Raw genomic sequence first — 20,537 nt, forward strand, 5'->3', positions numbered from 1 at the left:
TAGAGAATGATTAGGGCTTTATGGGGCAAAGGAAGGGAAAGGGAAACTTGAGCCCGGTGGCTCAGACACCCACCTTGGCTCCTCTGTAGGATTTTGAGATCCTGTAGGGATGAGTAGCGATGTATCTTCTTGTCCATGCTGATGTAGCAATTCTAGGTGGAAGATCCCTTAAGTTTTGCTCAAGACTCCAAGGAAGGAAGGATCGTTTTTCCTCCTTTTTCTGAGGATCCAATCTGAGTCACCCATGCTTTTACCCCCCCCCTTGCTTGCTAAGCCAGTCTTTAATGTTTTCTTCTCATAGCCAGGATACTCTCCAGGATTTGAATCACTTCTTGCTGAGCTGGGAACTAAACCCTTGGTTTCTCCTGGGAGCAGTATGCAGGTGCTGCCTACACCCAAAGCTGTGCTTTTTTTGCGAGGGGCAAAGGATAGAAGAGCTGTGATGTCAAGTATTCCAATAGTGGAGTAGAATCACCCTTAACTCACCATAAGCAAAGCCATGCTGGCGTTTCATTCCTTTCCTTGAAAGCAGAGAAGGAGTGGACTTAGTCACCACTTACTGGTATGACAACCTGTTTTCCCCAAGGCCACACAATGCTACTTAGGCTGCATTGTTTCCATTGCCACTTAATTGCTTTCACACTGAAGTGAGTCTTCCTGCAGTCAGATTTCCTCCTGACATCTGGGCACATCAAAATGCTGATACATTTCTGCCAGCTGTTGCTTTGTAAGTGAGGTGGTGACATTTTCCACTTTTGGTGTTCGCTGGAATGTGCAAACAGTGCAGTTTTCAGATCCTTAATAATAAGAATTTTGTACATAAAATAATGTTTGTTGACTGACTTAAGTGTATCACATCAAGCTTCAATTTAGTGTGGGCTAAAAGCTTTTTCAACAGTGTAGAAGCCCCTACTGTTATTATAGGCTCTCCCTGTGGGGAGTAAAATAATGGTGCCAACAGTATGTTCAGAATGGATATAACTGTAGTTACTGTAATTAAGTTCACAAATAAAATTTAAAAAAAAAAAAAACCTTTACACTAAAATAGTTTTACTGGTTAAATATTTTAAGCACAGAGCAGTGAGGTAGTTTTTCTGTGTTTGCATGAGGGACCACAGCGGTATGCTGGCAGAAAAAGTTCATAGAATAGCAAAATACTGAGATTACAGGGGAAGAAGGTGCTAAGGCAACAGAACCTCCAATACGACAAAGATTTATTCTTTTCAGATGTATTTTTTTATGGCATGATAGCGTGTTTAACAAATTTGTACATTCACATAGTGGTGCAAAAAAGGAGGCTTGCATGAAATGGCACAGCTTATTGGTAGGATTATAGAAGCTTATTTCCTTTTTTCTGCACTAAGAAATGATTCAGATCAGTGCAATTTGTGGCTGTAATGACAAGGGAGTGGGCTGGGCTCTGTTGCAGTCTTAAGTTAGTTTGTGTCGCGCAGTGTCAGAATTCACCTGAGCTAGGTTGGAAGCTTGGTTCTTTGTATTGCAATGCTAAATATTGGAAAATTGGTCAGGTAGACAACCAGTTGACACCAATTCAGTAATGTATTTGAAGAAACATTGAGAATCTGTTCCTCAGACAATAAGCCTGCATGCAATAAGCATGACCACAGAGCCAAGTGTTTCAGGGTTAGGCCATGTCTGCTGTGTGTCTTTTGGAAGATGCAGTTGGGCCAAGGTTTCAGCAACCCTTGGGGCCAAGCAGTTAATGCTGCCAACCTTCCCCACAAAAACTGGGGGGAATTTCCTTTGAGTGTCTTGGAGGGAAAAAAAAAAAAAAATTCTGCCTAAAACAGCTGCTCTTCTCCATTACCTTTGGCCAGAGCAAGCTGGGGTAAGGAAATGACTGCTATTGCCAGTTAATTGTGAATGAAGGTAATGCCTGGTGCTTTTGGAAAGGTTTTTGGTCATCTTTCCAGTCAGACTGAATCAATTTGTTCATTTTGTTCTTCAAGTAAAGCAGCTGTAGAGTAAATTCCACCTGGGGAGGGAATGAGCTTTCTCTTTTGCTTCTTGCAAAACAGTCACAGGTGAGGCTGCCTGTTCTTCTGCAAGGAAGGCCAACATGCACCAAAAAGAAAGACATTGATGCAATAGGAAAATATTTAGATGCAATGTTCTGCTAGGAGCCTTCCTGGCACAAACATCTTATGAAACCTTGCAGCTACTCCTTTTGCCTTCAGGAAAAGGAAGTAGGAAGGAAAGGGGTGTCAACATCTATTTGAACCAAAATACCAGTGAAACCTCTGCTGACACAGACTTTTAGTAATGATCAAACAAGAGCAAAGGAGATTGCCCCTACTCGTTTTCCCAAAAGAGCAGAGCCTAGTTGATCATTGACCAAGCCAAGCCGAATGAGCAATCCACCACCGTTGTTATTCCGTGTACTTGTAGTGGACTAACAGGAAGATGGTTGAGGATCCGAAGCAAAAACCCCTCTTTGTCCTCGCTGGCATCTTGCTGCTTAGCTCAGCACAAGCAGGTAAGCAAAGGCATGAATGCATGGCAAGGGATTGAAGGCTTTACACACAAGGATCTGACTTAAATTCTCCCCGGCATACCTGTGTTTCTACAGGTCTTTGCTGTAATCCAATTAGACATCAGGAGAATGGCCAGCACAGGAAAAGTCTTTCATTAACTCATCTGTCTCAGTGATTTTACTCCACTAACATGATTTAAAAGGGCATTCCAGAATTGTGCTGAAGTGCAGGGAGGTGGAAAAGAGACCACTTGACCTCTGGCACTGGCAACTCCTGATTTGAAAGCTGAGCAAGTATAATCTGCAGTAGCTAAGGGAAAATAAATAGATGCCATACCTCCACTTCTTGCTTTAGTTGGGATTTTTTTTTGCACTCACAAGCCTCCTCCCCTGATGCCATTTCTGATACGCTCTGCTTTTACTAAGCATGCCCTTTAAGTAAAGCTAGTTCATGAGCAGCAGTTTTTCTGAATGGCTGCCAGAGAATGTGTTTCCATTTTTTTTATCTGGTTCACGGAAAGACCAGAAAAGACAACAGTAAGGGACAGCTGCATCCCACAAGGGGAGATCTGAATACCAAATTTTGTTGGGTTTTTTTGTGTGTGTGTTTACTCTTGGGCTGTGTTCCTTCTCACTACTGTACAATATCTTCTGTGGGAACAGACAGCAGTTGGGAGCTGATTGGTTTTTTTTTGTTTTTTTTTTTTTTTTTTTTTTTTTGTTTTTTTTTTTTGTTTTTTTTTTTTGTTTTTTTTTTTGTTTTTTTTTTTTGTTTTTTTTTTTGTTTTTTTTTTTTTGTTTTTTTTAAACTGAACTTGTAGATTTAAGGCTATTTCACTTCCTCTGGTCTAGAAAGGAAAGGAACATGAGTTGTCATTTTATCAGGATGCAACTATGTCAGTTCACAGAGTAACCATTTTTTAAGTCAGGAAGGATAGTTTCATCAAATATTTGGCTTCCTGCTCATCACGTGTCAATAAATTTTGCCTTTTTGTCAATCTAACATGTTGCCTGCTATAACCATTCTGAAATAGCAACTAATTCTCTAGAATGTCAAAAGATGGAGTTCTTTTCTGGATTACCTGTTCTATTAGCTAACCATACACACCACGTAGGTCTGCTATGTAGGTCTTTCCCTGATTTATAGCCAAAATTTATGCAGTTTTGCACTAGTTGTTTGTGGATTTTTTTGATTTTTTTTTTTTGATGGTTTGATGGATTTTTTTTGTTTTGTTTTCATTCACATCTCAGTTAAACAATTCTCAGAAGTCCACAGACATCCACAGTTTTCTTCCCCAACACTCCAATTCCATCAAAGGGCAGAAGAGCTTCTTCAGGAAATAGTTGTTTTTCAGAATGGGCTGATTTTAATGTATGTTTTAGCCTTTCACTCTTTATTAATAGAACCGGATTCCTAGTGAATTAGAATGAGCTTTTTCTTCCACCATACAGACACAGGCCAAATATTCTTACTCCCTCTCATTGCAGGGAGCGTATACAGAACCTCAGGGCATCGCTGCGCTGATTTCCAGACGGCAAATTTCCTACATGGCAGTAAGCTTAATGTCCAGTTTCTTCTATTTACCTCCTCCAGCCCTAGCTGTGGGGAGCTAATTTTGGCTGACGATGACATCAAGAACTCCAGCTTCAATAGCAGCCTGGAAACGAAGATAATAATCCATGGGTTCAGGTGAGAGAAAGAAGAGCATTATGGTTAAATTTATATTCATAAATAAAACAGACAGGGCATTCCCAGGCCCTGTGTGGGGCTGGCATGGAAATCCCCCTGCCCATCTGACAATTGAACTCTCCCCAACAGTGACTACATTTGAAAAACCTGCTAATAGCAGAGCCTGGTGTGCTCAGTGCCAAACTGTACCTGAGAACTGCCTGTAAGACTGTAGGTGGGACAGAGTCAGGGGTGGGAAAAAATGCTTTTGACAACTCTCTTTACAATGCAGCCTTCATAGAATCATAGAATGTCTTGATTTGGAAGGGACTTCCTGAAGATCATCTAGTTCTAATCCCTTTGCCATGAACATGGCTGCCGACTACTAGATCAGGCTGCTCAAAGCCTCATCTAATCTGGCCTTGAATACCTCCAGAAATGGGGCATCTACAGCTTCTCTGGGCAACTTGTTCCAGTACCTCAACATCCTCTGAGTAAATTTCTTCTTAACATCTGAGTTAAATCTCCACTTTTAGTTTAAAACCATTCCCCTTGTCCTACCACTATCAGACTGCAAAAAGTTGTGCTCCCTCCTGTTGATAAACTTCAAGTACTGGAAAGCTGCAATGAAATCTTCCCAGAGCCTTCCCCTCTCCAAGCTAAACAAGCCTAGGTTCCTCAACCTTTTTTTGTAGGTGAGGTGCTCGAGCACTCTGGTCATCTTCACGGAGTTCCTCTGGACCTGCTCCAACAGCTCCACATCCTTCCTGGTGGCCCCTGAGTGCAGTATTCTAGATGAAGCCACCCTTCTTTTAATGCACCCCAGGATACAGTTGACTTTCTGGACAGCAAGCAGTGAGAACTGCTGACTTATGTCAAGCTTTTCACCGATCTGAATTCTTAAGTCCTTATCTGCATAGCTGCTCTCCAGGATTTCTTCTCCTAGTCTGCATTAGGCCTTGTTGAATCTCATTAGGTTCCTTTTCAAGACTGTCTACATCAGTCTGAATGACATCCTTTCCTTCTGTTGCACCAACTGCACCACTCAGCTTGGTGTCATCAACAGACTTGCTAAGGATACAATATAAGTCTGTGTCACTGATAAAGATGTCAAAGAGCGCCAGTCCCAAGACTGACCTATGAGGGACACCACTCATCACCAGCCTGCACTTGGGCGTAGAAAACCACTGACTACAGACCTCTTGCAACAACCATTCAATCACTTCTTTATCCTCTGAATAGTTCACCCTTCAAATCCGTGTCTCTCCTATTTAGAAGTAAGGATGTGGTGTGGGACCATGTCAAAGGACTTGTAGAAGTCCAGGTAGGTTATCATCAGTTGCCCTTCCTTTGTCCACCAGTGTCACTCCTTCATAAGTGGTCAGATATGATTTGCCCTTGGTGAAGCCCATATTGGCTGTCTTGTATCACCTCCTCATCTGGTGTGTGCCTTAACATCTCTTCCAGGAAGATCTGCTCCATGAACTTCCCAGGCACAGATGTGAGGCTTATTGGCCTGTAGTTCTCTGGGTCTTACTTTCTTCATTTCTTAAAAATGAGAGTGATGTTTTCCTTTTTTTGGTTACCAAGTACTTTGCCTGACAGCCATGATTTTCCAAGTATGATGGAGAGTCTCTTAGCAACCACATCAGTCCCTTCAGGACCCTAGAATGCATGTTATCTGACCCCATAGACTTGTATACATTCAACCTCATGAGGTGGCCTCAGACTTGCTCTTCTGTTACAGCAGGAGGAATACTGCTGCTTCAACCCCCACCTCGAGGTTCAAGGACATGAGAGACATGCTGCAAACATTGGTGTAGAGGCACTTCAGCTGGATTACTGGCTGTTTTTACCTTCCTGGAGAAGCCTTCCCCAAGTCACCTGGGACCAATCTGAGGGTTTTTTTGCTGCTTCCTAAAATGACAGCGTTCTCTGACTCTGTCATTTACAAGTACATCCCCCTCCCACATCAAATCCAGTTTAAAGCACTGGTGGTAATCCCAGCCAACTCGCTGTCCAATATATTCTTGGCCCTGCTGGTCAGTTGCATCCTATTCACATCAACATGCCCAGTGTGTTGAAGGTATGTCCAAGATCATAGTAGCCAAAATTATTAGCACAATACCGTCTATGCCGCCATTCATTCAACTGATCCATTTTCCTCCTCTTATCTTGGTCCCAAACACCAACTGGAAGAATCAAAGAGAACACTATCTATCCTCCCAATCCTTTTGGCATTCTCCCAAGGAACATGAAGTCTTTTTTAAAAATTTTGCAATTTTCATGTTGCAGCCTCCTGAGACCCAACCTTAAGTAGTAGGAGCGTGTGCTTTACTGTGCGACTAGCTGTCTATTTTTTGTTTCATGTTTTTGGACCTAAAACAAGTTAGGAAATTATCTTCCCTATTCCTTTTCCCCCCCTTTCCTTTCCAACTTTTTCTTCTATACCTTTATTCGTTCTTTATTTCACTCTTTTTTTCTCTCTCTTTACCTGTTCCCTTTCCTTTCCCTTTCCTTTCTCTTCCATTTTTCTTTCAATCTTTTTATTTAGAAGTCTTTTCTTCAAGATCCTCTTCTCTTTAAATTGTTTCCTTGCAGAACCTTGATGTTCATCAGAAGCCTGGATTAGCCAGTCATTTAGAATCCCTGCCAGACACACAGTACTTCTAATGTTGAAAATGTAGGGATGTAAACCATTTTTTTTTTTTTTTTTTTTTTTAAACTGTCACCATATTGGTTGCTTCTTTCACACTGCCATTTTTTTAGCCAGTTCTGACCATTTAATGTTATTTGATTTGATGAGCAAAAGTTTGAATGACAAGTGCCTAGAAAACTAGGATGAAACTTTTGAATGCCTGGTCTGGTGGTTGGCAACCCTGCACATAGCAGGGGGGTTGAAACTAGATGAGCATTGTAGTCCTTTTCAACCCAAGCTGTTCTATGATTCTGTGAAACCACACAAGGAGTTGCAGGGTCTTTTCAGAAAATCAGCAGTTCCCCTCACATGACATAGCATACTCCTACCCCAGGTGACAGTAGGGGAAGTGGGTACTACACAGGCTCATTTTCTCAGTGCAGCAGTGATAGACTGTGTGGTTTGACCCAGGACTTCCTCCTGGTTGGCAGCAGAACAGGACCAGGAGTTCCTGATCAGTTCACTCACTCCAGGTGGGCTCTGTGGCTAACTGGAACACCACAGCAAGACCAAGGTCTCAGCCCAAGCTCTACAAATGTTCTTCTTGGTTGGTTCCTTTCTGAATCAACCCATTCTGGACAGTGTTTGTTACTACACTGCAGCAATGACATGCCAGGTATATGCATCTGGCACCAGAACAACTTTTCAGCAGCTGTCTGACAGTCTACTCTGAGACATGAAACAGCATCAGTGAACAATATTTCATCACATGCCCTTCTTCAGAAAACACCTAACATATTTGTTTCTGATTACTCTACAGAGCATTGGGTACAAAACCTTCCTGGATTGAAGGGCTTGTCCATGCAATATTGCACATAAGTCAGGTAAATGTGATTGCAGTGGACTGGGTTCACGGGGCTACAGGAGCCTATAACTCAGCAGTGGAAAACGTCACACAGGTGGCCCTCTTCGTCACAAGCTTCATCAGCAAGCTCCTGGTAAGCTCATGCATATCGCTGTTGAAAAACCCTTATGCAGTGAGGATGGCATATCTTTGCATTTACCAGCCATGCATAAACTCTGTGTAGCGTTTGCACCATAGACCCTGACTGTAGTGTGGGAGATCTTGGGTATGCTCCAGAGTGTGTATTTACACTCCTGGAGCAACTGTGACATCAGGAGGATGGAGATAGGGCTGGGAGGGGAGAGGTCTGCCACTCTCATTAGTGATTTGGTCACAGTGGACAAAGTACTGGGCCACTCTGGTCCTCAGCATCCATCCTGTGTAAGTGCTGAGCTCTAGTCCAGTGACTTTAGGACTTTTTTGTCCAAACTCTCCTGCTTACACCACAGAAGACAAATTCTAGTTTCTCATAAGCCTCAGTGCTGCTGTAGGATGTAACGTCACATATTTCTAAGGTAGGATTTTTCACCTCACTCCCATGGTCTCATTCTCACCCATTGTATTCCACTGCATCGTGCTGAACAGCCTGCAGCCAGCAGGATCCCTTCAGATAGAGTCACCTTACGTCATGTCTAAGTGACTATGCTTTACCTGGCAGTTCAACCTATGAATAAATCCTTTGTCTCTGAAAATGTAATCTTAAAATAATGAGTGAGAGTACAATGTGCACAGTAGTGGTATAAAAGTGAAACAAAATTATTTCCTCTGCTTTACTGAGGAAAAGATTGTTTGTTTGGGGGAACGTGAGTTATTCAGCTGAGATGAGGAAGTTCTATCTGAAGCAAACCATGAAAGGAGGAGCAAAAGGCTATGTAGTCATGATCAGAAGTATCTGACCAACCTGGTTAGAGCTGGTTTTGCATGTGTGGACCAAAAGAAAGACTCTGAAAAGCAGAAAGGACAGTAGCCATCATTCCCACATCTAGTTTGTTCTCCGCTGTATACCTCAAAAGCAATCCTACATGAGAAGAGTTGTGGAGCTGCTGGGTATTTCACCTTCCTTCTATAGAAATACATATTTGTATGATCATCTGCAGGCCCTGGGAGTCTCTGCAACATCCATTCACATTATCGGTGTGAGCCTTGGTGCACATGTTGGGGGCCTGGTTGGGCACTTCCATGACGGTCAGCTGGGACGGATAACAGGTATGGTAAAACTGAGACTTAGGTCCTGATTTCTTATTCAACGAAGAGAATGCAATGTCAGGGACGGGGAGTCATCCATAGTGGTCTTATAAGTGTATGAAGCCTCACTCGATCCAAGCTTCAGGGATTCTTACTAGCTTCTGAAGGTCCTGACAATACTTTCCAGCCATCAATCCCCTCCACAGTACCAAAAGAATGCATAACAGAAGAATTCTGCCTCTACTCTCTTCTAACTAGTGAGCTTTTCAAGTCATGAGATCTTGTTATTAGTGAAATGACACGTCACTCAGTTGTACCAAATCAGAGCTGACTTGAAAACATACAGCTGAAGTCTTAGGTGTGAGGAAGAGATTGCAGTGGGGGAATTATGGATAAAGATGGTTAGAGGCTGATCATGGTATGCAGGGCTTTTAAATTCATGCAGGGTCCTCCAGCTTTTAAGTATGGGTTGGAATAAAGTCACACAACTATTTGGGTGAAAAGGGACCTTGGAAGGTGTCCTGTCCAGCCTCCCACTCAAAGCAGGGCTGTCTGCTAAGTCAGATCAGATTGTTGAGGGTTTGTTAAGTTTGGGAAAATTCCAAAGCTGGAGATTTATCTTAGTCGGAGTGAAAGGAGGAAGAGACACAGACTGAGCAGCAGCCAAGGAAGAACAGGGTGTAGCCCGTGCTGAGCTGCCTCATAGAAAAGGCCTCAAGAAGAGACACTCCACAGGAAATGTTGGTTCCCCCCTCACATGTCATAGCTTCACACATTGCATGTACTACAGACATTTCTTACCAGGAGCAGAGTTTCACAATGGGCCCCTGTTAAAGCTGTGAATGAAAGTGTAGGTTCAGAGGGATTTTGGGTAACCATCATCCTGTACCAGCATTTTCTCATCAGCTTCATTTTGAGATGACTCCTTCCCAACTCAGTTGGAGACCTTTGCCTTTATGTTCTTCAAACCTAATAACAGATCTATGTATCCAATTTATTTTTAGCTCTACTAGAAGTCTCTTTAAACCATGCTTATTCCTGTAGATTCCTCATTGTGCAGGAAAGAAAATGGGATGGGAATGAACAGCCCATATCTAAAACTGCTGAAGAAAAATTTGTTTCTGGAGGAGAAAAAGAGGAATCCTGAAGGAATTTAGCTGCGTGTAGTACAGCTACAGTGAATAGTGCAGGATGTATGTCTCTGTACATGCAGTTTGTGCTGGGAAGTGGTGGAAATCCCATCCTAGGAAGTATCTGAGAGATGGGTAGACATAGGACTCAGGAACATGGTTTATTGGCAGACTTGGTAGTGTTGATGATTGGCTCTAATGATCTTAAGGGCCTTTTCCAACCTAAATGATTCTGTAATTCTGTTCATAGAGGAGACCAGCAGAGAAAACAGAGGATGGAAATGGGCTAACCTTGGAACTGTGCTAGAACTGGCTTGTTTGTATTAAATGTTTCTCCCTTCTCAGGAAGAACTTTAAGGTGTACTGACTAACGCTTTTTATTCTATCCTAAAGCCTTTAACTTAAACTTGCTCTGTAGAAGTGAGCAGGGAACATCTCTGCTTTTTGCATGGGACAAGGCAAAAGAATGTGGATGACAAACAAAAGCAGTACATTCTTCTGACCACTTGTCCCTTTAATAGCCTTTATTTTTAGATAGGACAGTATTTTTAGTAGGACAGGAGCTAACTTTTCTTCTTTCTCCTCTTCTCCTCCTCCCTGCTTCCACACATACACGCAAATATGTCGGTTTGTATTTTGTTGATAACACCTTCTCCATAGAGAATTAATGGGACTTAGTCCAAAAGGCAATTAAACTGGCCAGCTCTGAGGCAGTGTTACAAGGAGCAGAGCTGCTTCTTAAAGCATTGTTGGTGCCTGGGGAGTGAAAAAGGTCTTGCGAGGTTATTTTCCAAAGCAAAGTGAACAGAATAAACATCAGCTACAATAAAAACATGATCTTTAACCTGTTCTTGGTACTGCCAAAGAAAATTTGCAGTATTACTCTGTCTCCTCAGAATTTGCTCTAGGAGCAAGTTACAGGCAAAAATGTCAGTGGATGCTTGAGAACTTGATTTTATTTCTTGGGAGAAGGCTCAGAAGTATTTCTATTATAAGACTGTCTGATAGTATTGAACCTTTGTAAAGCTTAGGTTGATTAACACCTACAATGCTGAATTCATCACTAAGCTTGAGATCTCCAGTAACATTGCTCAGGCTGTAGCACTACTACAGATGACAGTACAATTAGGGAAGGTATTACAGGTTTGAGTCTCTGTCACTGAAAATCCAAAATATACTCTGCCCCTACTCTGTTAGAGGTACTTGAAGCTCAGACATGGCTTTAAAGCCTAGAAATTTGAGGCTTCGTGGGCTGCTTGGTACAGAGGTGCTGCATGGAAATGGATGGCTAGGAGCAGTGGAGGACAAGGTAAGGAAGCTGCGGTGGAACTTAGTGGGAGTAGAAAGCTTTCTGAGCTATGAGAGAATAATTAATCACTTGTGCCAGGCATCAATTAAATAAACAATTTAAATAAAATTACTGGTCCAGAACTAAGAAAGGGAGGGTCTGAAGAGCATTTGTTGTTGGGCTGTTTGATTTCGTTGCAGGCCTGGATCCTGCAGGCCCTAAATACACCAGAGCCAGCCTGGAAGAACGCCTGGACCCTGGGGATGCCCTCTTTGTGGAAGCCATTCATACCGATGCTGACAGTAAGCTGGCTTCTTTCCTCCTCAGCTCGCCATGTCTGTTTGTCCTGCCATTGTTATTGCTAAGAACCAAGCAGGTTATTGTCCCATTTATGCCACATGACTACAAGTTCCGGTCCAGTCTGAGGATGTTCCCCGATTAGACAGGCTTCAGAGATGAACACGCTGGCAGGCATCCATACCCCAGAGCACATCACAGCAACAGGTGGGAGCTTTAGTGCTGTAAACACAGGGCAATCTTCCAGCGCATATTTCTTCCCTAACCTTGCTACAGCAGAGTGAGTTTCTGCAGAACAAGCTCAGTGTGCTTTTTGCCACTTGCAAGGAAGGAATTTACGTGTCTAACCATGCTTTGCTTTTGCTTACATGACAACAGAAAGGTGCCACTGTGAGAAAGTAATGGAGTCAAACCCACAGCTGTTGCAGCAATGGATTAACTTTCCTAAAACACTTATGTTCTGCTAATTAAAATGTGCTAAAATATAAACATTTGTCTCTCAGTCACACCCTTTGCCTGGAGACTACAAAAATCTCTACTAACATAATTCTCACTCATTCCTCGTAATTCCCTATGAAAGTTGTGTTCAGTTTTGCTCTGCTTTATACAGGATCAAGAACAGGAATGATGGAGATAGTGGTTAAGACAAAGTTGCCAGTCATTTTTATGGCAGATCCCAGAGCAATCTGCTCCATGCAACAAAGCCGGGGCATCTGAGAAGGAACAGGAAATACGTTCTTGCTGTGTGAATAAAATGAGTTGTGGGGGAGCTATGTCTGGCACTGCTCACATTCAACCTGTTATTGGGCCCCGTCGAACGCCATGTAGAGTACAGCCTACGGTACTACTGAGCATAGGAATAAAGTTGCATTTCATCCACTTTCAGATTTTGGGATCCGGATCCCTGTTGGACACATTGATTATTTTGTCAATGGAGGCAAAGATCAGCCGGGATGCCCCCGGTTCATCTCTGCAGGTGAGAATACTCTGTGGCCAAGCAAAGAGATTTTGTGGACATTTAGCAATCAGTGGAAATGCTGTGTGGCAACCAGCTCCTGCCACAGTCAGAGCAGACGTCAAAGCATGACAACATTTATTTGCAAAGACACACAGCAGCGGAGATTCATGGCCCACATCTCCTCAGCAGCACAAAAAGCAGCTGGAATTAAGACCACATATAAGTCAAATGTCTTGGCAGCAAGGGCTGGATGAATATTTAAACACCTTCTGGTTGAGACAGCTACACTGAGGGTAGGGAGGCCTAGGAAACCTCACTTCCCATAGCTGGGGTCATGGTGCAGATGGGAAGCAAAGCTACTGCCTTTTTACAGAGGGTTTGGGTCCTCGTCAGTGGCACAATGAGTGAGACAGGGCAGCCATGTGCCCCTCTCAGTATGAAAGACAGGCTCCCAGGTTTCTGCATGATTTCTGTTGCGGTGAGATCTACGTTTGCAGTCACAGAGATGTTCTACAAAATGTTATTTCGCAGAGTGGAAGTGGCTGCAGAATCTATTTCTTGACTTTTTGTTCCATAGGAAGCTGCAGAAAGGTCAAAACCAGCTGAAAAGCTGACAGCTGCTTTTCTCTGCATGCGTTTATTTCTGCAGGCTACAAGTATCTGATCTGTGATCACATGAGGGCAGTACATCTCTATGTCAGTGCCTTGAAACATTCCTGTCCTATCGTGGCATTCCCTTGCACAAGTCATCAGGATTTTTTGAATGGACGATGCGTGGACTGTGGTGATCCCTTCCTATTCTCCTGTCCCAGAATAGGTACAGTATCAGCATGAGGCCTTCATGGAGCAGGGGGCAATACATTCTTGATGAGTGCCAGCACAACCCACAGGACGTGATTGAAATTTTTCCAAGCAGGATCTGAATGTGAGCTATGTGGGGACAGGGAGAAACTGTGTCATTTTCAGGCTTCAGTAGAGAGGTCAAATGCTTGTATATTGTCCAAGGTAGAGCACCAGTGTCTTGAACATTTCTGATCTTTAAACATTTCACAGAATCACAGAATCACAGAATTGTAGGGGTTGGAAGGGACCTCCAGAGATCATCGAGTCCAACCCCCCTGCCAAAGCAGGTTCCCTACACCAGGGAACATACAGGGCTCATACTAAAAGACATTCTCCAGAATCTCTTACCTAGCAAATGGGCGATTTACTCAAAAAGTGTCTTGTTTAGAGAAGCAGCTGGAAGTTTTAGCCCAACCTCAAAGTCTCAGTCTTCTGCAGACTACTTACCTTTGTTGCATCACTTCCTTCTCATAAATTGCTGCTATGGCTGCCCTAAAGATAAACGACCTGGACTGGGAGAAGATAATCTTTGCCACTTTTAGCCTTTTGAATCACAGCTGTGGCAAGAGGAAAGGAAGTGTCTTCAAGTAGTTTTTGGTGACCGGTACCAGAGGAATACACAGAGAGGCTCTCAGATCATCCACTCCCTTCCTGTCTCTGCAAAGCCACACTGTCACCTGGTTAGTGGGTTCGTGTCTTCTCACTTCTGTCAGAAATACCATCTCCAAGCTCCTTGGGTCTTCTTTGTCCTAGCACCTTGTGTTGGCTTGCGTCTGCACAAAGCCACTAAGAGGTACGTTGCTGATGGTTAGCTACAATAGTCAGAAGAGATTTTCTGGGGGCCTGTTAACCTGTCAAACAGACAACACAAACCTCTTGCTTGCTTGCTTGCTCTAGTATAAAGAAATGGTCTGTCCTCCAAGACAATGAAGTTGGGAGTGAAGGTAAATTGGAACCAATTCTGTTTCTGTCCTGGGTCCTTCATGGCTCTCACTGCTCTGGCTTTGTTTCCTCCCACAGGCCTGCTAGAGCAGGCAGTTGTCAACATGAGAAGGCTGCCTATGAAAGTGAACGCTTATTTAATGACCAGTTCTTCGGTGCCATTCTGTGGTAAGTAGCAAAGACCAAAAAATGAGCCAGCAGGGGGATGACCAAATAAGGCAGACTATCTGGCAAGGCCAAGTAGTGACAGCCTACTATTCCCATCAGAATCAGCTGCTGTGGAGCTGATGATCCCAGACACATAGCTGAAGAGCAATAACCCTGCACATCTCCCCCATAAAGCCCTTTCCAATGGATTTACTAGTGTGGGCACAGCCTCGTATTAACACAGCCACATGGCTTCAGGGCTGAATTGAAGGGTACAGAAAATGCCTGACTGTTCACATCAGAGTATGCAGATCTGCCCACTGTGTCTCTCAAACCCCAGACTACGTTCTTTCTTACACCTGCTTAATCTTAGCTGTGCTGGTGGTGCCAGGCAGTGAGTGCTAGAAATTACTCCTTTTGGTAGGGTAGGTCTAACACACAGCACCTGCCCTCACTCCCACATACTTTCCCTCTTGCTCAGTTCACCACAGCCTCATTGAGTTCCGCTTGCAGAAGAAAAGAAATGTAATCACCAGCATTGAAATCACTTTCTTCAGCAACAGCACCAAGGACACAACAAAGATCACCATGTGAGTTACAGTGCATGCTTCTGGCTTGCTTTTTCCCAATTCCATGTATAAGCATGTTTTTCCCAGACCAGGAAAGGCACAAGGATGGAACATCTCCCTGAGTGCAGCCACTGTGTGATGAACCACAGTCTTTCTTAAGTTCCTACACGTTTACCTTAAATGCTTTCAAGAATCAGGTATGTGCTACCACTACTTGGTAACTCTGATGAAGTCCACAAGTACACAAACCAAGAGGTGTACTCTGGGATCCCCTTTGTACTGTTACAGTGATTCCTTTTTTACACCATACCCATATGCCTGGTGCTGATTTAAATCACCCTCAGATAGTTATTAATCTTACCATGCCAGACAGAGCTGGCTACAGCAACACCCAATTCACTGGAGGTTCTAGACTGATGGACTTGCCTCAAACATTTCTGTTGATGCTCATTAGGACAGCAGTTGCAGAAAGAAAACAAATACATCCCTGCACAGTCAGATATATGTTCAGAAGTACGCTTCTGTCTCTGCATTAACACCAATATGTGCCATAGCCCCCATTGTAGGGGAGAAATCCATTGGGTAGGAGACCAAGACTACATGATTTTAGTATGCATGGTGGTGGTGGGTCGATGATTGAACTACATGGTCTTAGTGATCTTTTCCAACCTTAAAGATTTTATGATCTGTAGACAGTCAGTTCTCTCTTGCCACCACCACTCTCTTCCAAACCATAACTGAATTAATAGAACAAATAGAGCAGGCTCAGAGCTTCCAGCCTCTGCCTCAAGGGGATCTCTCCACCACAGACAAGTTCCCCAGAAGGAAGTCTTCCTCACTTCTCACAACTTCCTGTCCACTGCCAGGGGCTGGTAACCACCACGTAGATATGCAGTGTCAGAAAGCAGGAAAGCAGTCTGCTAAAGACCCCAGCCACTTCTCCTAAGTTCAGAGAGGATCCAGAACTGGCTTCAACATAGCCCTTATGAAGCCAAACCTAACTCTGTTGATCTGATCCTGTGCATTAGGACAGAGAGGTGAGAACTGAAGAATGGGAGGCCTATGCGGGGGGGGGGAGGGGGAGGTTATTATGGATTTTCAGACTAACACTGCAATTTAGAGTTCATACTCTAACCTGATGGAACTCACATCTGTCCAACTCCACAGCGAAGCAAAAGCAGATCCAAGCAGCCTTGAAAACTCAGAAGCCAGATCTGCCTTCTCCAAAGGTGTGGGAAGGAGGAAATAGCAACACCCAGGTCAAGTCAGGACCCACAATTTGTTCAAGAAGACATGCAGCACTTCCTTTTGCAGCTTTCAGACGCAGCATTTGTCACGGGTGCAGCAGGAGACATGAGCCCTGGAGAGAAATCTGCCTGGGAAGTGAGACAGCCAGGCAATCCCAAGGCTTTACTGTACCCTCCCGTTTTAGTGAGACAGTTACAGCTATCCAGGGACACCCTTGCCCTGAAAGACAGCAGCTGTGCTTCACTTAAGTGCCCACTTAAGAATCACAGGAGTTGGAAGGACCTCAGGAGATCATCAAATCCAAACCCCACCTAAAGCAGATTCCATGCAATGGGTCGCACAGGTAGAAGTCCAATGCCATTAGCCTACGCATGCTGCTCACTGTGTCCCCAAGAGATGAGTCCTCAAGCCTGACAGCTGTCACAGGGCTGACAGAGTAAGGAGAGTTTTACATGGCATATTTCCCTGCTGCACTCGTATTGCTTATGTACCACGTTATGCAACACGGCCTCACCCCCACACCCAAGAAAACAGTTTTGAAGTTAGCCAGAGTCCTACATGCACCCAAAGGCAGCATAGGCTTTGACAAAATGTCAGTCCCAATAGTGAATTTCTTCAGTCTAATTAATTGTGCTCCTCTGTCCTACGGCATGGCTGGGTCCTGTCCATGCACAACATGCTGTAAAGGGACAGTCTCTCCTCAGTTTGTTTTCCATCTATCATCCATCATTCACCTTTATAGCCACAATTTAATGATGCTTCTCATTTTGGACAGCTTCAAGCCATACACATAAAACTCCAGCATCTACCACTGCAGTCTAAGAAGAGAACTGGATGCACTGGTTTGGATTGGCTGCTCTGGCCTGGGAGGACGTTGAGTCCAGCCGTCAGCCTGATGCTCAACTTATTTTGGTTACCAGAATTGTAGACTCTTCCTGATCTCTTTGTCATCTCTTCCCTTTGTCATGTTTCTGAGCAGACAGTCACCAAATGCTTTTTGGATTTCACCGACTCCACTACACACATTATTGACCAATACAAGGGAATAGGTGCCTACTAGGTCAGGCATAAGATGTCCTATAGGACAGACTCCATGGAAGGGGGCAGCCCACCTAGTGAAACAGCTAGGCAGCATCACTTCAGGGCATACAGACTGCCACCTGGCTCTGGAAATCACTGTTCTGGCTCTCCTTTGTTCACATTATGTGGTGAAGAGCTTAAGGACAGGCAAAGTTTCATCTACCCAAGCTTCAACATGGCCTTCACCTTCAACATGGCCTAAAGTAAATACTTTGAGTAGAGCATAAATAAGCAGTGTAGGCATGCAGCAATGATTCCTGAAGGTAATGCCCCTATTTCTAGCAAACACATTTCAGGGATGTTCAGAGCTAAAGATGAGTTGCTGTTATTAGCTCCCAACACTTCTATTTTCTGTGAACCTGTCCATACTCCTCCCATGATTTATGCAGTTACGTAAAGCTTCTGACACATGACAGTAATTTTTATGTGGAAGTACTCCTGATTGCAGACATGAAATGTGAACAGAGGGCTAAGAAAGATACATTCAATTGCTGACTCTTGTAATGCCCTATGTTTTTACAGATGAGTCTTTGTACTGCATTTTTTTTTTAACCAAGAGGTTTGGATGAGTGCTCTAGGCTCCTCCAGTGTTTCAGTCTGCATCTAGACAGTGGTTGAACGCCAACCCTCACGTCTCTTTCCTTCCATTGCAGACCTAAGCAGGAGGAGGTGGGCAGACGGCTGTTGGCCCACAAGGCTCCCCTCTGCCAGACAAACAGTGTGACACTCAAATACCTGCCCAAGAATCGGTTTTGGAGGAAGGATGAGTCACACATTGTTGGCAAGTTCTGTGCAGCTCCACTGCCTCTTGGTAACAAGTAAGTCACAGGAATATCTCCCAGGGATGCACAGAGCTGGGGATGAAGTTGGTAGTATACACCAATGCATTCTCTTTCAGTTCTGATAAATTTGTAAAGAGGTCTTTCTCATCCTTCTGTGTCCCCATATAAATAATTTCCTATTCATGAGAGAGAAAAACTACCAAGGTAGTTTTGCATGAGTTTTCTTGAGTTCTTCCCTCAGGATAAAAGTGTTGCACCATACAGGGAAAATGCCACTCACCTCACCTTGAAGACAGTGAAGTCACAAACCATGACAAAAACTCGTACTAAATGGAATTGTTGGTTTTGTCCTCCCTTGTTCTCTTCATCTTCCCCATTCCTACAATGGGTCCCCATTTGAAACATGATGGAAATGCACATTTTTCAGGATAAGATAACAGAAGACCATAGATACAGATGTGTGTGTCTGTATATACACACACCTCACACAATGTAACAAAGCACTGAGGCTGAAGACAACCATTCTGGCCCTTCTTGGAGCCAGACACTGCAGGGTACATACCTTCAGCCATAACTACCTTCTCCAGAGCTGAAGCAACCAAGACCTTCTCATTCTGAAAGAGATGCCAATCTACTCCATAGACTTCTCAGGACTGTTGCAGATCCTAAGTTCTTGTAGGCAGCACAAAATAACTGGGTCCATACAGATGCATTATACTCTTTCCATACTGTTACTGAGCCAACACTTACCTTGGCTCCAGGCTGAAGCAAGCCAGTGGGTACTCCAAAGCAGGGAAACCAGCTGTTCAGACTCTGTTCTGAAGGGCAACAAGGGAAGTCAAGCACAAGGCAGCAAAATATATTATAGGCCCAGAGAAAATAGTCATTCCTTTGTAGATTTCAGGCATTTAAGGGTAATGACTATTCCTCATTAGCATGCTTAGCAGAGCAAAGAACTGCAAAGCAGTGATGGATATGCAGATATGTGGCTTTTTGCCACTTATGAATGGGATAGCATTGCACGTGGCCTTGAAATTTGCTGATCTGCACCACTTGAGCGCTGGATGTGATGCAGGTGGGAAGCTGTGAAGTTGCACAGGTTCACAACTACACTCATCACGCAACTGCTCAGAGCAGCAAAGTCCAGCCGATTCATTCCAGCTCAGCACATGGTCATCGTACCTTTGCAAAGCAACACAAGATCCATCAGCAGCTTGCTTGTCCCTTTGTTAGAACAGCAATCCCTGCCTGCTAAAACACAGTCTGACTTCCCTGTGCTCTTCCCACAGCAGGACCACGTTCTGTCTGCCCAGGATCCTCACTCTTTATGACAACACAGAACTCTCTCTCCAGCTGTCTGCTGCTTGCACCTAGTACTGCTTTTGGAGCTCACATGCATACCCAAAGCTGGGAAGGAGTCCTAACCTGCTCCTGCTCTCTCTCACGGATGACACTTTCATTACAGAACTGGATGGGTGTTATTTTAGTTCCTGCATTCAGGAGTAGGTATCAAAGAAAAGAAGCAAGAAGTACATCAGCGATTATAAGACTAAGCATTTACAAGACCTCTCAGTAAAAAGACTGTATTGGGACTTTTATCTCACAGATTCTGTTCCCAGATCTGAAAAGTGAAATAGATAAGTCATTTAATCTCATGATTTGAATTGCTATGAAACAAGAAGATAATTTCAGTCTCCTTACACAGGGAGTATTAGGATGATTCATTTGTGGTTTATTAAAGTGTCCTGAGATCTTTGTACTAAAGGTGCAAAGTATTATTTATCTTCAGAATGAGGAGTTCAGTTTTGGTTCAGTCTTGGCATAAGAAAGCATTACAGAATCATAGAATCATTTAGATCAGAAAGGATTTATAAAATCAAGTTCAACCACCATCTAACGCTACCAAATCCACCACTATATCACATCCCTATTGCTTTGGCAGCTTTCCCCAGTTCAGAACTCACTTCTACCACTACAGGACACCTTCAGCCTGAGAGTCTTGATTTCGTGTAAGTGCTCATGCTATGTAATCAAAGTGGATTCTCACCCCATGACAAGACTGTAGCTCTTCTGGCTGTTGGTTTGTTCTCTTTGAAGCTCACATGGTCACCAGAAACATAGCAGTGTTCTTCCATACAATTTTGTACTGCTTTAAAACAACTACCCCGAACAAAAGATAATAGAACAGAGCACTGCAGGTACAGGACTACCTAACATAAATTAGTCCCAGGAGCTCAGTGCAGCCTTTTAGACCTTGAAAAGTAGCAGATGTCTGGAAAGTACTGGCAGAAGCCTACAGTAAGAGGAAAACATACACTCACAAGCAGCCCTCATCCGTTCCACCCATTTTCCACCACCTTGAT

General features: G+C 43.7%; 1 protein-coding gene across 1 annotated transcript; it reads left to right on the forward strand.

Moving 5' to 3' along the window:
* Positions 1-2,421: 2,421 nt before the first annotated feature.
* PLA1A (phospholipase A1 member A) lies at positions 2,422-19,548 on the forward strand (the record flags this gene model as incomplete). Its single annotated transcript, XM_079550006.1, has 11 exons — positions 2,422-2,497; positions 3,983-4,184; positions 7,622-7,799; positions 8,803-8,911; positions 11,509-11,610; positions 12,492-12,581; positions 13,213-13,380; positions 14,427-14,516; positions 14,977-15,085; positions 18,046-18,210; positions 19,464-19,548. The coding sequence occupies exons 1-11, from the start codon at positions 2,425-2,427 to the stop codon at positions 19,546-19,548; spliced, it is 1,371 nt and encodes a 456-aa protein (XP_079406132.1). The 5' UTR covers positions 2,422-2,424.
* Positions 19,549-20,537: the final 989 nt, after the last annotated feature.

This window comes from Tetrao urogallus (genome assembly GCF_951394365.1).
Source record: "Tetrao urogallus genome assembly, chromosome: 1".
Taxonomy (NCBI): Eukaryota; Metazoa; Chordata; class Aves; order Galliformes; family Phasianidae; genus Tetrao; species Tetrao urogallus.